Genomic DNA, 14,554 nt, shown 5'->3' on the forward strand with positions numbered 1-14,554 from the left:
AGCGGGGAGGGACGAGCCTGGGACTCGGAGGCAGACGAGTGGGTTCCTCTCAGCTGCCCTGTGACTTCTTAGCTTAATGGAGCTGCGCGAGCCCCTCAGCCTTTCCAAGCTCAGTTTCTCCATCTATGAAATGGGTTAATGATCTCCCCTCTCAAAGAGGTTGTTGGGAAAATTAAACACGAACACACAGAGAAAAAGGCCACCTCCCCAATAAAGCGCTGTGCAGTAGTATTTATTGTTACAGTGTTAAATTCACTTTTGGGAAGAGAGTCAGGGCCGTGACCAGCAACTGAAGGCCGGAACAGCATCTCTGCTCATGGACAACTTGTTTCCTTTGCAGCCACAAACTCCTCACCAGCCAACATGGGTAATAAAGTTAGCTTCGGAAGTCGCTTTGTCCCCCTGGGGTTTCTCTTCCCATCACTCAACTACCAGGAGCCTCGTGGAGCCTCGAAGAGTGGAGCAGAAGTGATGGTGCCCAGAACTTAAGGGTTTTGAGGGGCAGGGGGCAGGCTAAGCTTGGAGTGATAGAGGGTCTGGGGCCCCTGCAGAGAGCACTGAAGTCACATATCGCCAAAACTGCCTGTTCTGCTGGACGCAGCCCTGTTAGTGGCCTCAAGACTTGGGGTCATTGTTCTGCGGCTGCTCCATGCTGGCTCCCCTGGATTTCATCCGCTCCAGGTTCTCCTGTGGCTTCTCTCCGCCTCCTGCAGCCCGGGATCCATGACTGCGATACGGACAGACAGATTTCTAGGAGAAGGGCTCTGCTCAGCTAACAACCAAGGGGCCTTCAGAGGTGTCTGGGGTCAGAAAGCTGAGTCCACGGGGCCAGTGCCTTTTGATGGATCTGCTCCCAGCTTCTGGGAGGAATATGGGGTACCTCTGTCTACCTGCTTCTCCCCAACCTCCGGCATCAACCACCCCTATTCAAGGGGCCCCTGCAGGCACAGGTGACACCACCTTTCAGAGAAGCGCATTATATTGTTCCCAGGTCCAGACACCACCTCACCTAACTTCAAGGCTCAAGACCACCACTCAGGCTGTTTGGGTGGACGTGGCCGGTCACTGTTCTGTAGCGGCCGCTCTGCCAGCCTCTGTCCATCAGCTCCAGAGTCTCTCTGCCAAGTCTCTCTCCCTCTGCTCTTCTTGCCACTCCTGAGGCAGAGTTGACATTTAGGGTCTTCCCAGCAGACAAAGCCCACCCGATTTGACTCTGTGAGAAGGTTATTTACCAAGTGTGAAATGTATAAGAAACCTCAATGAAAACGGAGTCAGGATGGCCTGTAGGGGGAGCTCTGAAGCCTGTCAAACAACATCAATTTTACTGCAAATGGGAAGAGACCGTGGTTTACATCTCGCAGTGGAAGTACAACTACTTTACCACCGAAGGAAGAGTTCTCTCCCCACCTGGCAACACCCCAGCCAATGAGAAACGCCACAGCCCAGCCAATGAGAAACGCCACAGCCCAGCCAATGAGAAACGTCACAGCCCAGCCAATGAGAAATGGCACAGCCCAGCCAATGAGAAACGCCACAGCCCAGCCAATGAGAAACGCCACAGCCCAGCCAATGAGAAATGGCCCAGCCCAGCCAATGAGAAACGCCACAGCCCAGCCAATGAGAAATGCCACAGCCCAGCCAATGAGAAACGTTACAGCCCAGCCAATGAGAAACACCACAGCCCAGCCAATGAGAAACAGCATGGCTCAGCCAATGAGAAATGCCAAAGCTCAGCCAATGAGAAACAGCATGGCTCAGCCAGTGAGAAATACCACAGCCCAGCCAATGAGAAATGCTGTAACTCAGCCAATGAGAAATGCCACAGCCCAGCCAATGAGAAGCGCTGCTGCCTTGAATTGTTCCTTTCCCCCCACGCACTTTCCTTTAGAACAGCCCCCCTCCTCCCCCTTTTCCCTATAAAAGCAGCCCCTTCCTTTGTCCGCCGGATTTGTCTATGGTTTGCCATAGCAAGCACATCTTGAATTGTCATTCTTTTGGCTATTCCCAAATAAACTCATTTTGAGGGTAAAATAACAAGCAAATTTGCTGTTTCACTTGACGCAACCAACCTGTCCTCATGTCGAAAAGCCAGCCCCAAATGCTGGCCGGGCTGCCAGGGGCAGGGAGCACCGGGCAGGAGAGAAGGGGCTGGTAGGACCAAAAGGTGCATTCTGGTTGCCCACATTGCCCCCAGCCTGCTGGCCTAATGCTGCAAAGTTTTGGGCAATGCCATCTCTGCCAGTGACCCCTCAGTTGTCCACTTGCCCATTTGTCCCCAACGAGATTAAGTTGGGGAACAACACAAGCTTCATTTCTGGCAACTTTGGTGATGTTGGTTTCAAATAATCCGATCTGCATTCAGGCACCTTCTGCCGCTCTTGCTCACCCTGCGGGGATAACTGCCTGCCTGGCTTACTGCTCCCCAAGAGGCAGATACTGGGGTCCCAGGTCACCCAGCCTGGATGCTGGCTTCGGAGTGACGTGTGACATCAGGTTACAGGGAGGTTTCACTCCCTCCGGGCTTTTGGCTCCCTGTGTGTGGCTGAACGTCATAAAGATACCAGGGTTTGGAATCTCAGCAAAGCCAAGTCGGTACTGGAGCTTCACCCCTCAGGCCCTGCCCCAGAATCAGAAATGAGTCTCTAGGAGGCCAAACATTCAGACAGAGGGGACCGTCCACCTGTCCACCCACGAGGCCTTCAGTTTCTGGTGGTAGGAAAGGCTGTGCTTATAATTAGAGAGAAAACCATAGTCTGCGGCATGAAGGGCAGTCACTCTCAAGTTCATCAGGCCTCGGTTTAGCTCACCCCGTGAGGTGAAACAATTCACTGGGCTGAAGAACATGTGCTTTGACGGTTCTCGCGGGCTGACACCCGTGTGAGTCTTGGAAATTCAAACCTCTCATCGATTCAGTGCCAACGGCTCGATGGAAGGGAGCATCGTGGTTCCAACAAATGATTCACTTTGATAACCGAAGTGTGCGTGGAACTCAGTGCTCTGGTCCTTCCCTAATCATCGCTTGGCACCGAGGTCAATGAACTCAAGCCTGAAGAACGCTTGAATCAAGCTAGTTTTTAACAGTCGTGCCCATGGGATTTCTCTCTATCTCCTTTGGTCAAGCCCTGTTGGGGGCTCTAGAGTCTGAACATCAGCCATTCCTTGGCCTCCTTCAGCACACTGCTCTGACCAAGAAAGAGTTGGAAAGAACCAATTCCGTGTCAGTTCTGTGTTGCAAATGGGAAATTAGACACCCCCGCCCCACCCCATAACTTCCCACCCATCTCCTGAGAGGCCACAAAGTGTGTTACAGACATTAGCAAATGTTAATCCTCACAACGTCCCTGGTGGGAACCAGAAGTGTTGTAGATGAAGACGTTGAGGCACAGAGAGGTGAGGCCACTGGGAAAGAGCCACACAGCAAAACAGTGGTCGAATCAAAAGAAGGGCATGGGGTTCTGTTCCCCACCTTAATGACTCTGCTCTGCCAGATTCATCTCAGTTAGGGCACTGGTGAGCACACTGATGTTTCAGGGGACAGGGACATCACAGCAAAGGTTTGCTGGGTTAACAATGGCAAGCATTCCCTGCCCTCAGTCCCCAAACCATTGCCATACTTGGTATGTTTGTCACGGACCTAACTCCGTGGCAGGCTCTGCCTGCTTCTGGCACTGTCCCTTCTGGGCTCCACTGTGTCTGGTTGAGTCCCACCTGCTCCTCCTGGGCGGGTGTTTTGGGGAACTGTGGGCCTCTTCCACCTTGGCAGCTCAGGTCAAGGCTGCAGGGACCACTCGGCTGTCGATGGCTGACAGTCACTCTGAGGTGGAGCCTGGGTGACGGAGGAGCTGGGCACTGCGATGGGTGCTCCGGGCCAGGCTCCCCCCGCTGAGCAGGAAAGTCCACAGCCCGCCCGGGACAGGCAGGCTGCTGCCCCCTGGTTGCTGGGTGCTCCAGCGGAAACGGCAGCAGTCTGCTGGGACGTTGGCCGGCAGTGGAGGGCACCCTCAGCCCGAGGCCGCTACGTACACTTGCATGGCTCTGGCTGCCCCTCCTCCCTGGCTCTCTCCACGGTGGGTCTGGTGGAGCATCAGTTCCTTACACGTTGGTGACTTCCAGGCCGTTGTAGCCCTCCAGACGGCACTGCTCTGGTCGGCCTTGGGAGTCATCATCTCCGCAATCTTCGTTTTGAAGAGAGCCATAGTCATCATGGAAATCAGGGTCTTTGCTGCTGAAGCCCCTTCCTATCTTCCCCAGGGGCAGCTGAGAAGAGAGGAATAAGACCAAAGAACAGGAAGGATAGAGAAAAGAACTGAATGTTTTTGCATCTGGGAAATGCAGGGTTTCCAATTCTAATTGCTGTGTGACTTTGAGTAACTTATCTAACCTCTCTGTGCTTCTCTTATTAGTAATAATACTCCACCGCACAGGATGACTGTGGATTTGGTGAGTTAACATTACGAGAAAGCCCTGTGTTCCCAATGGAAGGAACCAGCTGGTCACCAAGGATGAGGACAAGTACAGTTTTTCTGATGATCACAAAGGTCTCCCATCCTCCTCTGTGGGAGGAGAGTGGAGAACGGGTATAGTGGAGAAGAGGTGAAAATGTCTGAGCCTGGGCATGAGAGCTGACTGTATTCCCAAGTCAAGAGGAAACATTCTAGCACCAGTCGGTGTGGCAGAAAGACAGTGGGTTTTGGAGACTCACAAACCGAGGTTCTCTGCCACTTCCCAGCTGTGTGACCTCGAATAAGTCACCTGCCCTCTCTGAGCTTGAGTTTTCTCAGCTACAAAATGGAAGTAGTAATTCTTACCTCCCAGAGTTGTAGAGGGTAGAAATCCCCTCAGTAAAGCACGCAATGAGCGGCCGGCAGAGAGGAGCTATCATGGTCACCCAGTCAGCCCACGAGAAAAATGCCTCTTGCTGTGAACCCATCTCGATTGCAATAGCCATGATAGTGCAGTGTGATTATTTCTTTAGTTGCCTGCCTTTCTTTCCAGACCAGTGTTTCTCAACCTTTTTTTCATTATTGCCCCCTTAAAAAGGAGCCTGCTTAGACATTTTTTTCCCTAATCACACCCCCACCCTGAAATTTTCATACCTCAGATACGCTGTGCTTCTGTTTATGTGCCATATGTGTGTCTGTGCTTTATACTTAATAGAAGGGGTTTTGCCCCCGCCCCCAGAATCATCTTTCACTCCTTTTGCGGTGCTCTCACCCCAGGGAGGAGGCGCGTTCTGGCCCGAGAGCACCTTTCGGGTAAGGGGGAATTCATTCGTGCTTACTCCCCCACGCTCAGCATGGTGCCTGGAACGCAGTCGGTACCCAAACGTTTGCTGAACGGTTGGAAGGATGTTTGCACCTTCTAGTTCTGCCGTCCGTGTCTACACTCCTCCATCCCGGAATCCGTGTTGGTCTGAGCCTGTGATCAGACCCAACGGCCCGTGTTTGCAGACCCGGAGGCCCCCACCGCTGCTCACAGCGCTGCAGTCGCTGGAGTTCAAATCTAAGCCGCTGGGTCCCGGGACCCGCAGGTTAGGGGGCCGCCCAGTGATTCGGCTGCAGGCGGTGGGGGGGGCCTCGCGCATCCTGCCGGCCCTTGAAGGCGGCTTCCGGGGCCTCTCTCCCAGCGGTCCCCGTGACCCGGCCCATCGGCGCCCCTCCACAGGCCAAGACAGGAGCTGGGAGACGGCACCGCGGGCCCAGAGGACAAAAAGGCCCTTCCCGGGCTGCGCGACTCGCAGGGGAAGCCCCGGGCGACTCACCCGGCCGGCCTTGTACTTGATTCCTCCGCTATTCTCCTCCTTCCCCGCCCGGGGGACGCTGGAGGCCCTCCCGGGGGGCGTCCCGAAACGCTCTGCCTCCCGGATGCCTGAGCAGCTGGGGAGAGACGCACTCGGAGTCAGCGAGGGGACAGTCTGCCGCCCGCACCCAGGGACATGCTCACTCACACACTCACACTGGTGAGATGACCAGAACTGCCCCGATCGACTGAGTGCCTCCTACGTGCCACCACTGTGCTAAGCACCTCATCAGTGCAGTCCTCACAAGTGCCTAGAGGCTGGGGCACCACCCCCGTACTGCAGATGAAGTAGAGGGGCACAGAGAGGGTAAGCAATTTGCCCAGGTTCACACAGCTGGAAGTGGCAGAGCCAAGATCTGAACTCAAGTCTCTGAGACTCCAAAGTCTCGCTCTTGACCCAATTCATTCTATGAGGCCAGCATCACTCTGATACCAAAACCAGACGAAAACATCACAAGAAGAGAAAACTACAGACCAACATCCCTTATAAGTATAGATGCAAAAATCCTCAACAAAATAGTAGCGAATCTAATCCAGCAGCATATAAAAAGACTATACCCCACAACTAAGCGGAAAGCTAGGAATGCAAGGTTGGTTCAACATCTGAAAATCAATCAACATAATATGCCATATTAATAAAATAAAGGACAAATCTGGGCTCTGCCATTCACTCGCCATGTGACCTTGGGCAAGTACCTTGGCCCTTTGGACAAGTTTCTCCATCTGTAAAGGAGGGGTGGCAAGACCGATTCTTCACATTGTCATGAGGGTGAAACTGCTGCACGTGACAGGCGCTCAATACTCCGCCATGTGCCCTGACTGCACTCATCTGAAGGAGGGAATCCACAGGGAGGGGCCTGTCTATCTGTCCAGGTGTTTATTCTCCGGTCACTTTTCAGAGGAGGGGCCTGGGGTAGGGGGGCTGACATGGTCTGCTCACCTGGACCGTAAACACCATTAATATGCCCATCCCTGTCTCCAAACCTCTGTCCCCACAGCTAGCCTTCCCTGGAATGGTCACCTCAATCTCTCGGGCCAGCACAAACCCCGCCCTCACGTGGCCTCCCCTCACACACGCGATGCTCGCTCTCCCCTCTCAATGCCCAGGGGATTTGGGATTTAACAACATGCTTTCTTCTAGACCCCATTTCTTCTTTCTAGTCTGTGATATTGGGGCTAAAGCACTTTGCTTCTCTGAGCCTCAGTTTTCTGATCCATAAAAGGAGACCATCTTGTTGCAGGGGCCACATGGCACACGGTAAGTTCGGGGCCAGGGTGGGAAGTCAGGACCCCTGATCCAAAGCTGCGGGCTGCAGCCAGCGGCCCACACTCACCTGGCCGGGTGGAAGATGGCGCTCATCTCCTCTGCCAGGTGTCTCCGGAGGATGTGCCTCCCGCTGGGGATGCCCAGGGCGGTGGCCATGGCCTCGGCATTGAACGTGGGTTCCAGCACCAGCACGGCCCCGTGGACGCCGCTGTTGGTCAGGTTGTCGGCGTATTCCTGAGGGCGAGGCACGAGGCTGGTCAGCCTGAGGGGGCCGCCCTGCTGGCCGAGGGGGCCCCAGCTCCTGGTGGGGATACGCCCCCAGCAGCAAGGGCTTGACCCCCTGGGGAACCAGTTAATTTAATACTGATGGGGTACCCCACCCCCACTCTTTTAGGGCCCTGAGGGCCGTGCCCAAGACGATTTTGTCACTGTCATATCCCCAGACCTTGGCAGGCAGCCCACAGATACTTGTTGAAGGAGAAGATGGGTCTGGATTCAACCTCACACTTGCTTCAGAGAGCCAGGCCGGCTCAGCATCCCCCACGCCCACGAGGAGAAAAGCATCATTAGTCGGGTCCTTTGGTGGGGGAGGGGGAGCCGTTCCCTCCTCTTGAGTGACAGGAGGCGGGTTATTCTTGCCGGTCAGGGCAACGATGCCCCAGTTCACACAAAAAGGGATATTGATTTGCACACAAACGTGCATGGGATTTGCCTCTGCCCCAGAGTCACCCCCACCCCCGATACCCCCTCACCTTCAGGTCAATGTCTCGCACCCATTTGAGCACCCGCTGGTTGGTCCAGACCACGGGGTCTATGTTCTGCGTCTCGCAGCGGGCCCGGCGCTCCTGGAGGGCCTGGTGGGGAGGGAGAGAGTGGGTCAGCTGGGAGACGAGGGGGCACACCGAGGTCACACAGGGAGCGAGAGCCCACGGTGCTGGCAGGGACCTTAGCGTGCCGGTGCGAGGAGTCCTGGCCGGGCCAGCCATGGCTGCTCCAGCCACGTCAACCCATGACCGGGCCTTTCATTCTGGGGAACGAGGAGAAGCCCCCGCACAGGGGTGGAGGGAGACGGGAGGCAGCGATGCTTGCGTCTGGGAGCATGGGGCCCACAGCAGCTGCCGAGTCTGTATATCCTGGCCCCGCTCACCTGACATGGAGGAGGTGCTCAGTCCCTGTGTGTGGAGGGACGACCAATGACGAGGCCCTTGCAAGTGGGGCCAAGGATCCCGGGGGTCCACCCAGCCTCTGCGGCCAGCGAGTGTCACCCTGGTACCAAATCTCACCCCGGGTCAGCCTGGTGCCCTTTCACAAGCCTCCTTGGGGGCCTGGCTCCCAGACAAAGGGTCTGGGCCGTGGTGGGCAGATCCTTCTCCAGAGTTCCTGGCCTCCAGGTCCCTCCAGTGTGCCCTGACCAGCTCCCACCCCACTGTGCCCATTTCCACTCTTTACTGTCATGCTCTTCCTGAACATCTGCCTCCTGGACCAGGTGAGGGCCTGTGTCCTTGTCGCTTCCTGCGCCCAGGGCCCTGCACTGGGTGTTTGAGAAGGCCATGAAGCCCCCTCCTCTGTCCCCTCCTCCCGACCCGGAACTGCTTGTGCTCTGACATCACTCTAAGAAAAGGAAGCCATCTGGACTCAGCCTCCCGGGGCCCAGCAGCTCAGGGCCCCTCCCTCGGGGGATATCTGCAGAGACGCTCTGGGCAGGTTCTGGGGGAGCTGAAGCAGAACCCCCCTGCTCTCTGCTTGGCCGAGCTCAGAATCCAGGGGGCCATTCAGAGTCCAAACTCTTCAACACGCCCCGCAGTCCCGTTACCTATCCAGCATGCCCGTCCACTCCCCCCTCAAACCCAACACCAGAACCACACCGGATCTTAGTTCTTCTGCCACCATAGGTGTGTCCTCTGGGCCTTTGCCTCTGCTGTTCCCTCTGCTGGGTTGCTGTTCCCCTCCCGCCTTCTACTGATTGATCCCTGGAACTCCTCCTTCAGAGCTCAGTCTAGCTGTCACTATGTCTGAGAAGCCCTCCCTGATCCCCCTGGAAGCTTCTCCTCTGGGCTTTCATAAAGCCCTGGGCTTCTCTCATTGGGCCTCTTTTTCCATGGTTTTGTGGCCACCAGCTTCTCTGAGTTCTCCCAAGCAGCGGGCTCTTGGAGAACAAGGTTCCCCATTTCCCCTGAATTGAGCACAGGGCTTGGCCCATGCCCGATGAGCAGGTGTTGGCAGGAGGGAGGAGGGATGCACGAATGCATGGATGGATGGGCAGGCGGCGCATGGGGGGATGGACAGGTGCCGGATACCAGAGGGGGAAGGAGGGCTGTGGACGGCGCCTCCACCCCCGTGCCCCAGTGCTCACCTCCCTGCTGAAGTTCACTTGGTACAGCAGCTCGATCCCCAGCAGGATGCTGACCTGGTGGAACTTCTTGGACACATTCAGGTGCTTCTCCAGGTCCCGCTTCATCAGGGAGTTCAGCATCCGCCCATCAACGAGGTGGTTCTGGAAGGCCTGGGAGTACTGGGACAGGCCGATGTCATTCAGCCAGGCCTTGGCCACCCAGTGATGGTCCAGGTCGGCGGCTTTGGACAGGCTGGTGAGGAGAGACATGGCCAGCAAGAGGGATGGGTGGGGAAAGGTGGCATAAACAGAGGGACAGGCAGAAAGGAGGGAGAGAGGGGCGGAGATGAAGAGAGAGGGAAAACAGCAGGGTGGGGGAGGGGGACCAGAAAGCCATAGAGGTAGAAAGAACAGGGATGGAGGCAGAGACAGAAGGGAAGAAACAGAGGGCAGAGATGGGGAGAGAGGTGGACGGAGGGGAGAGAGAGAGAAAGAGAGGGAGAGAAAAGGAGAGAGACAGAGAGAGACAGAAATAGAGAGAGAGAGAAGCCCAAAGAACAGAAATGAATCAACAGAGAGAGGCCAAGGGAACAGGAAGACAAGACATACGGAGAGTGAAAAGGGGCAGTGACAGAGCAGCAGGGACATCTGCAGCAGGAAGCAGCCCCCCCGGGGACCCCGGAACCCCCAGCCTGCCTGGGGCCTCTACAGAATCCCTGAGGCCCACGAAGCCTTGGCCTGGCCCGTCACTCCTTGCACTTTGCCCAGTTGCACAGTGACACGCATTGGACTCAGAATTCAATCCCACCTTTTGCTTATTCGAAGTCCTCTCTCCTCACCGCCATATCTCAGATTTCTCTGTATCCCACACAGAACCCATCCCAGTGCCTCGCACACAGTAGGTGCACAACGAATACTTCTCAAATGGATGGAAGGGTGGGTGCTCCTTGCAGGGGTTGAGGTGAGGAGTGGTCCCCTGGCTGTCATTCCCCCGCCCACCACACGGTGGCAGCCTCGCAGAAGGAATGAGGACAGCGCCTCCCACCTGCGGAGGGACTTGGAGAGATGACGGACGCTGCAGGTAGGAGCGCTGCCTTGTCTAAGTGGGAGCCCCAGGGGACCATGAAGGGATCATGATGGACTTACACACTCACGCCGCCCTCCTTCCCCGGCCGGAGATGGGGCCAGCATCCTTCTCTCCCCACCAGGTAGAAGGAACACCCGTTCTCAGCCGGGGGGTCGGCGTGGGTGGGGGGAGTGCAGGCTGTGAGGAACCGGCGGGAGGCCCCCTCCCTGTGCACCCATCTCTGGGGGGCCGCCCTATCCGCCACCCAGCTGGAGATCTTGGTGGGCTTTCCGACCCCGCCTGACTCGGCTTCCTCCTTCCTACTCCCCACTGTTCACTCCAGGCACCATCATCTCCCCCCTGGACTTCGCCCTCTATGAGCCTCCCTGCCCCTGGGCCCTCCAGCCCCTTCCCCAGGACAGAGCTAACGGATAGCCCCCCTCGTGCTGGTGGTCCTGGATGGCTCCTTGCTGTCCGTCCTTCCTTCCCTCATCCCGTGAGCATGTACTGAGCAGTTCCTGAGCGCCTTGCTTGGGGTAGATGCCGCCATATAATGGGCCCATCTTCCCTCCTAACCCCTTCCCTTCTTTCTCCACCCTCACGGTCTCCCATCTCTGGGTGACACCCACTTCCAGGGCCCTGGATTACATCTGTAAACGAGGACTCCCAAATTCGCTTCTCTCCTCTCTTCTGAGTCTCAGATTCTAACAAACTGCCTTCTTGACATCCCCTCCTGGCTGTCACAGGCATTTCACATTTAATGGGCTGCAAATGAAATGCCCTGTCCCCTCTCCCCACTCTCCCCCACCCCCACCTCCATCCTGCTCCCAGGTCCTCCCTTGCCCTGCCTCTCCCCTCCCCCACCCCCTCCATCCGGCAATCACTCTGGTCAGCGTGTGTGTCCTCTTCTCTCCTTTTCTGGGTTGAAGCCACGACCACCTCTGGCATAGATTTCTGTAATGGCCTCCGGACTGCCCCCCACCCCACCCCCGCCCCTTCTAATCCACTTTCCCCGTGGCTGCCAGATGGCCTTTTAAAAACATCAATTGGATCATGTCACTCCTCTGCGGAAAACCCTCCCGTGGAGGAACCATAAATGCATATTACTAAGTGAAAAAAGCCAACCTAAAAAGGCTACATACTGTGTGATTCCAACTATATGACATCTTGGAAAAGGCAAAATGCTGGAGACAGTAAGAAGATGAGCGGTTGCAGGGCCCAGGGAGAGGGAGGATGGACAGGTGGAGCACAGGGTCTCCGGGGCAGGGAGACCATGCAGTACGAGCCAGTAATGATGGAGGTGCTTCATCCTACATTTGTGCAAACCCACAGAACGTACAAGACCAAGGGGAAGCCTGATACCCCTGTGGACTTTGAGTGAGGACAATGTGTCAATGCAGGTTCTCAGTTGTAGCAAATGTCCCATCTGGTGGGGGGCGAGGATAATGAGGGAGGCTGCGCACCTGTGGGGCAGGGGGTACAAGGGAAATCTCTGCACCTTCCCCTCAATTTTGCCGTGAAACTAAAACTGCTCTAAAAAAATTGTTTTAAAAGAGTGAGGGAGGGAACAAAGACTTTTTCAACAAGCAAAACTGAGAGAATTTATCACCAGAGGAATGAACTAGAAGAAATGTTAAAGGAATTTCTTAAAGAGGAAAGAAAATAATAATCACATGGAAATTCGGACTACACAAAAGAATAAAGATGAGAATTCTTCAAACTCAACAACAACCACCACCAAAAACCCAGTGCAGAAATGGGCAAAGGACTTGAATAGACATTTCTCCAAAGAAGATATAAGAATGGCTGATAAGCACACGAGAAGATGTTCAACGTCACTAATAATTAGGGAAATGCAAGTTAAAACTACAATAAGATAGCACTTCAGAGCCATTAGGATGGCTGCTATAAAAAAAGAAAAAAGAACACAGCAAGTGTTGGCAAGGACGTGGAGAAGCTGGAACGCATGCACTGTTGGGGAGAATGTAAAATGGTGCAGCCACTACGGTAGACAGTATGGCGGTTCCTCAGAGAATTAAAAAATGGATTACCACAGGAGCCAGCAATTCCATTTTGGGGTATATGTCCAAAAGAATTGAAAACAGCATCTTGAAGAGATATTCGTACACCCACATTCATAGCAGCATTATTCACAATAGCTAAAATGGAGAAGCAACCCAAGTGTCCGTCGATGGAGGAAGGATGCCAACAAGATGCGCTTGACACGTACAATGGAATACTATTCAGCCTTCAAAAGGAGGGAAATTCTGCAATATGCTCAACACACATGAAACTTGAGGACATTATGCTAAGTGAAATAAGCCAGTCACGAAAAGACAAATACGGTATGATTCCACTTATCTGAGGTACCTAGAGCAGCCAAATTCAGAGACAGACAGAAAGTAGAATGGTGGCTACAGTTGCACTGGGGGGAGGGGAAGAAGGAGGAATTATTGTTTAATGAGTGCAGAGTGTCCATTCTACCAGACGAAAAGAGTCACGGGGGCAGATGGGGGGGCACGGCGGCACCACCACGTGAATGTGATTAATACCCCGAACTGTACACTTAAAAATGCCTAACATGGGACACTTGATGTTACGTGTCTTTCACCACAATAAAACAATTTTTTTTTAAAGACTAAAGATGGTTGGAAATTGTAAATATCCGGGTAAATATTTTTCTCATTTGCTAATCTCTTTAAAAGATAATAGACAAAAATGTAAAAGGAAAATAATAACAATGTATTCTGGAGTGTATAATATATAGAGATAAAAACGTACGAAAATGACAGCATAAAGCCAGGAGAAAAAAGCATCTGACACTATATACAAAGTTGCATAATACTATTTGAAGATAGTGGTATGTATATTGTACCATAAAGCAACGATTAAAAATAAAACAAAGACACATAGCTCAGAGCCAGTAGTGGGAACATTCAACTAATAAAAGCCAGTCAGTGCAAGAGGGAAAAAAGGAACAAAGAGTGGATTTAAATAAAATAAACCAAGAAAACTTTTCCGTGGCTTCCCTTCGAGGGAATAAAATCGGAAGTCGTTGGAGGGGCCTAACAAGGTTGGGGCTCCCCTCCCCTACCCGGCTCAGGCTGGGGGGCGCTTCCAGGATGCACTGAGCCTTTTGTCCCTCGGGGTGGGGCTCCCCTGTCCCTCTGCGTCCGCTGTCTTCCAGCCCTGCCCAAGCCCCCAGGCCTCAGCTCCCGCCTGCAGAGTTCTGCTCTGCCTACTGTCCGCTGTCGCAGTTGCTCCCCAGCTGCTACTCTGCCCCCAAGTGTTTCCTTCAAAGCACGAATGACACATGGAACTGAAAATTCACTCCTCTAGGGGCAGGGACGCTGTTCTGTAGGCTCTGAGTCAGCCCATCGCTGGATGCATCATAGACTTCGTGGAAAGAGGAAGGGAAGGAAAGATGGGCTCCCAGCTCCGCCCCCCTCCTCCTGCCCCTCAGCCACCTGGAACCACAGGGGTCTGCCCCCACGGGCCGGGGTCTCCTGGTCTCCGGTCCTCTTCACCTGCTTGGCTCCTACAGGACTCTGCTGAGATGTCCTCTCCCTGAAGCCTTCCAGGCCCCTCGTGCTGAGTTAGAGCCCCCACCATGCCCGGTGCCTCCAGGGAGCCCCCATCCCTGCCCTTGTCACCCTGGACATGTGCTGCTCATGCGGCCAGCCGCCCACTGTCAGCAGCTGGAGGGCAGGACCGGGTGTGGCCTCTCTACGAACACCCAGGCTCCCACCTGGCTCAGAGGTAATGTTCAGGCTCCTGTTTGATAACCCAACGCAGGGGACCCAGAGCGAGGCTGGAGAGCGGGGCATTGGCTCCAGCCCACCCGGAGGCTGCCCAGCACAGAGCTCCCAAAATGGAATCTTCTAGCCCAAGACAAGCTCCCCTCTAGGATGAACGGTCCCAGGACAGACCCCCTCCCAGCCCTCCAGGGCCGGCTCCAGCCTTGTCACTTCAGATGGGCCCTGCCCAGGCCCGGTGCTCAGTGGCCTCCCACTGAGGCAGGAGGTGGAGCTCATGGCCGTCTGCCTCAGATGCCACTGGGCCAAGGTCGCCACGCATGGAGACCAGGACT

The 14,554-nt window shown here is 54.9% G+C and overlaps 1 protein-coding gene across 4 annotated transcripts in view; it reads right to left on the bottom strand.

Annotated features, from left to right (window-relative positions):
* Positions 1-211: 211 nt before the first annotated feature.
* The window catches only part of KAZN (kazrin, periplakin interacting protein), a 1,021,468-nt gene continuing 1,007,125 nt past the window's right edge, over positions 212-14,554 (bottom strand). For all 4 annotated transcript variants that reach the window (XM_070602791.1, XM_070602782.1, XM_070602802.1 and 1 more), the window contains 5 exons: positions 9,420-9,651; positions 7,819-7,920; positions 7,134-7,300; positions 5,762-5,876; positions 212-4,257 (listed from right to left, as the gene is read on the bottom strand). In XM_070602791.1, coding sequence (XP_070458892.1) covers positions 4,093-4,257; positions 5,762-5,876; positions 7,134-7,300; positions 7,819-7,920; positions 9,420-9,651 — 781 coding nt within the window. In that variant the 3' untranslated portion in view covers positions 212-4,092. The remainder of the gene's footprint in view (positions 4,258-5,761; positions 5,877-7,133; positions 7,301-7,818; positions 7,921-9,419; positions 9,652-14,554) is intronic.

This window comes from Equus przewalskii, chromosome 2 (assembly GCF_037783145.1).
Source record: "Equus przewalskii isolate Varuska chromosome 2, EquPr2, whole genome shotgun sequence".
Lineage (NCBI taxonomy): Eukaryota > Metazoa > Chordata > Mammalia > Perissodactyla > Equidae > Equus > Equus przewalskii.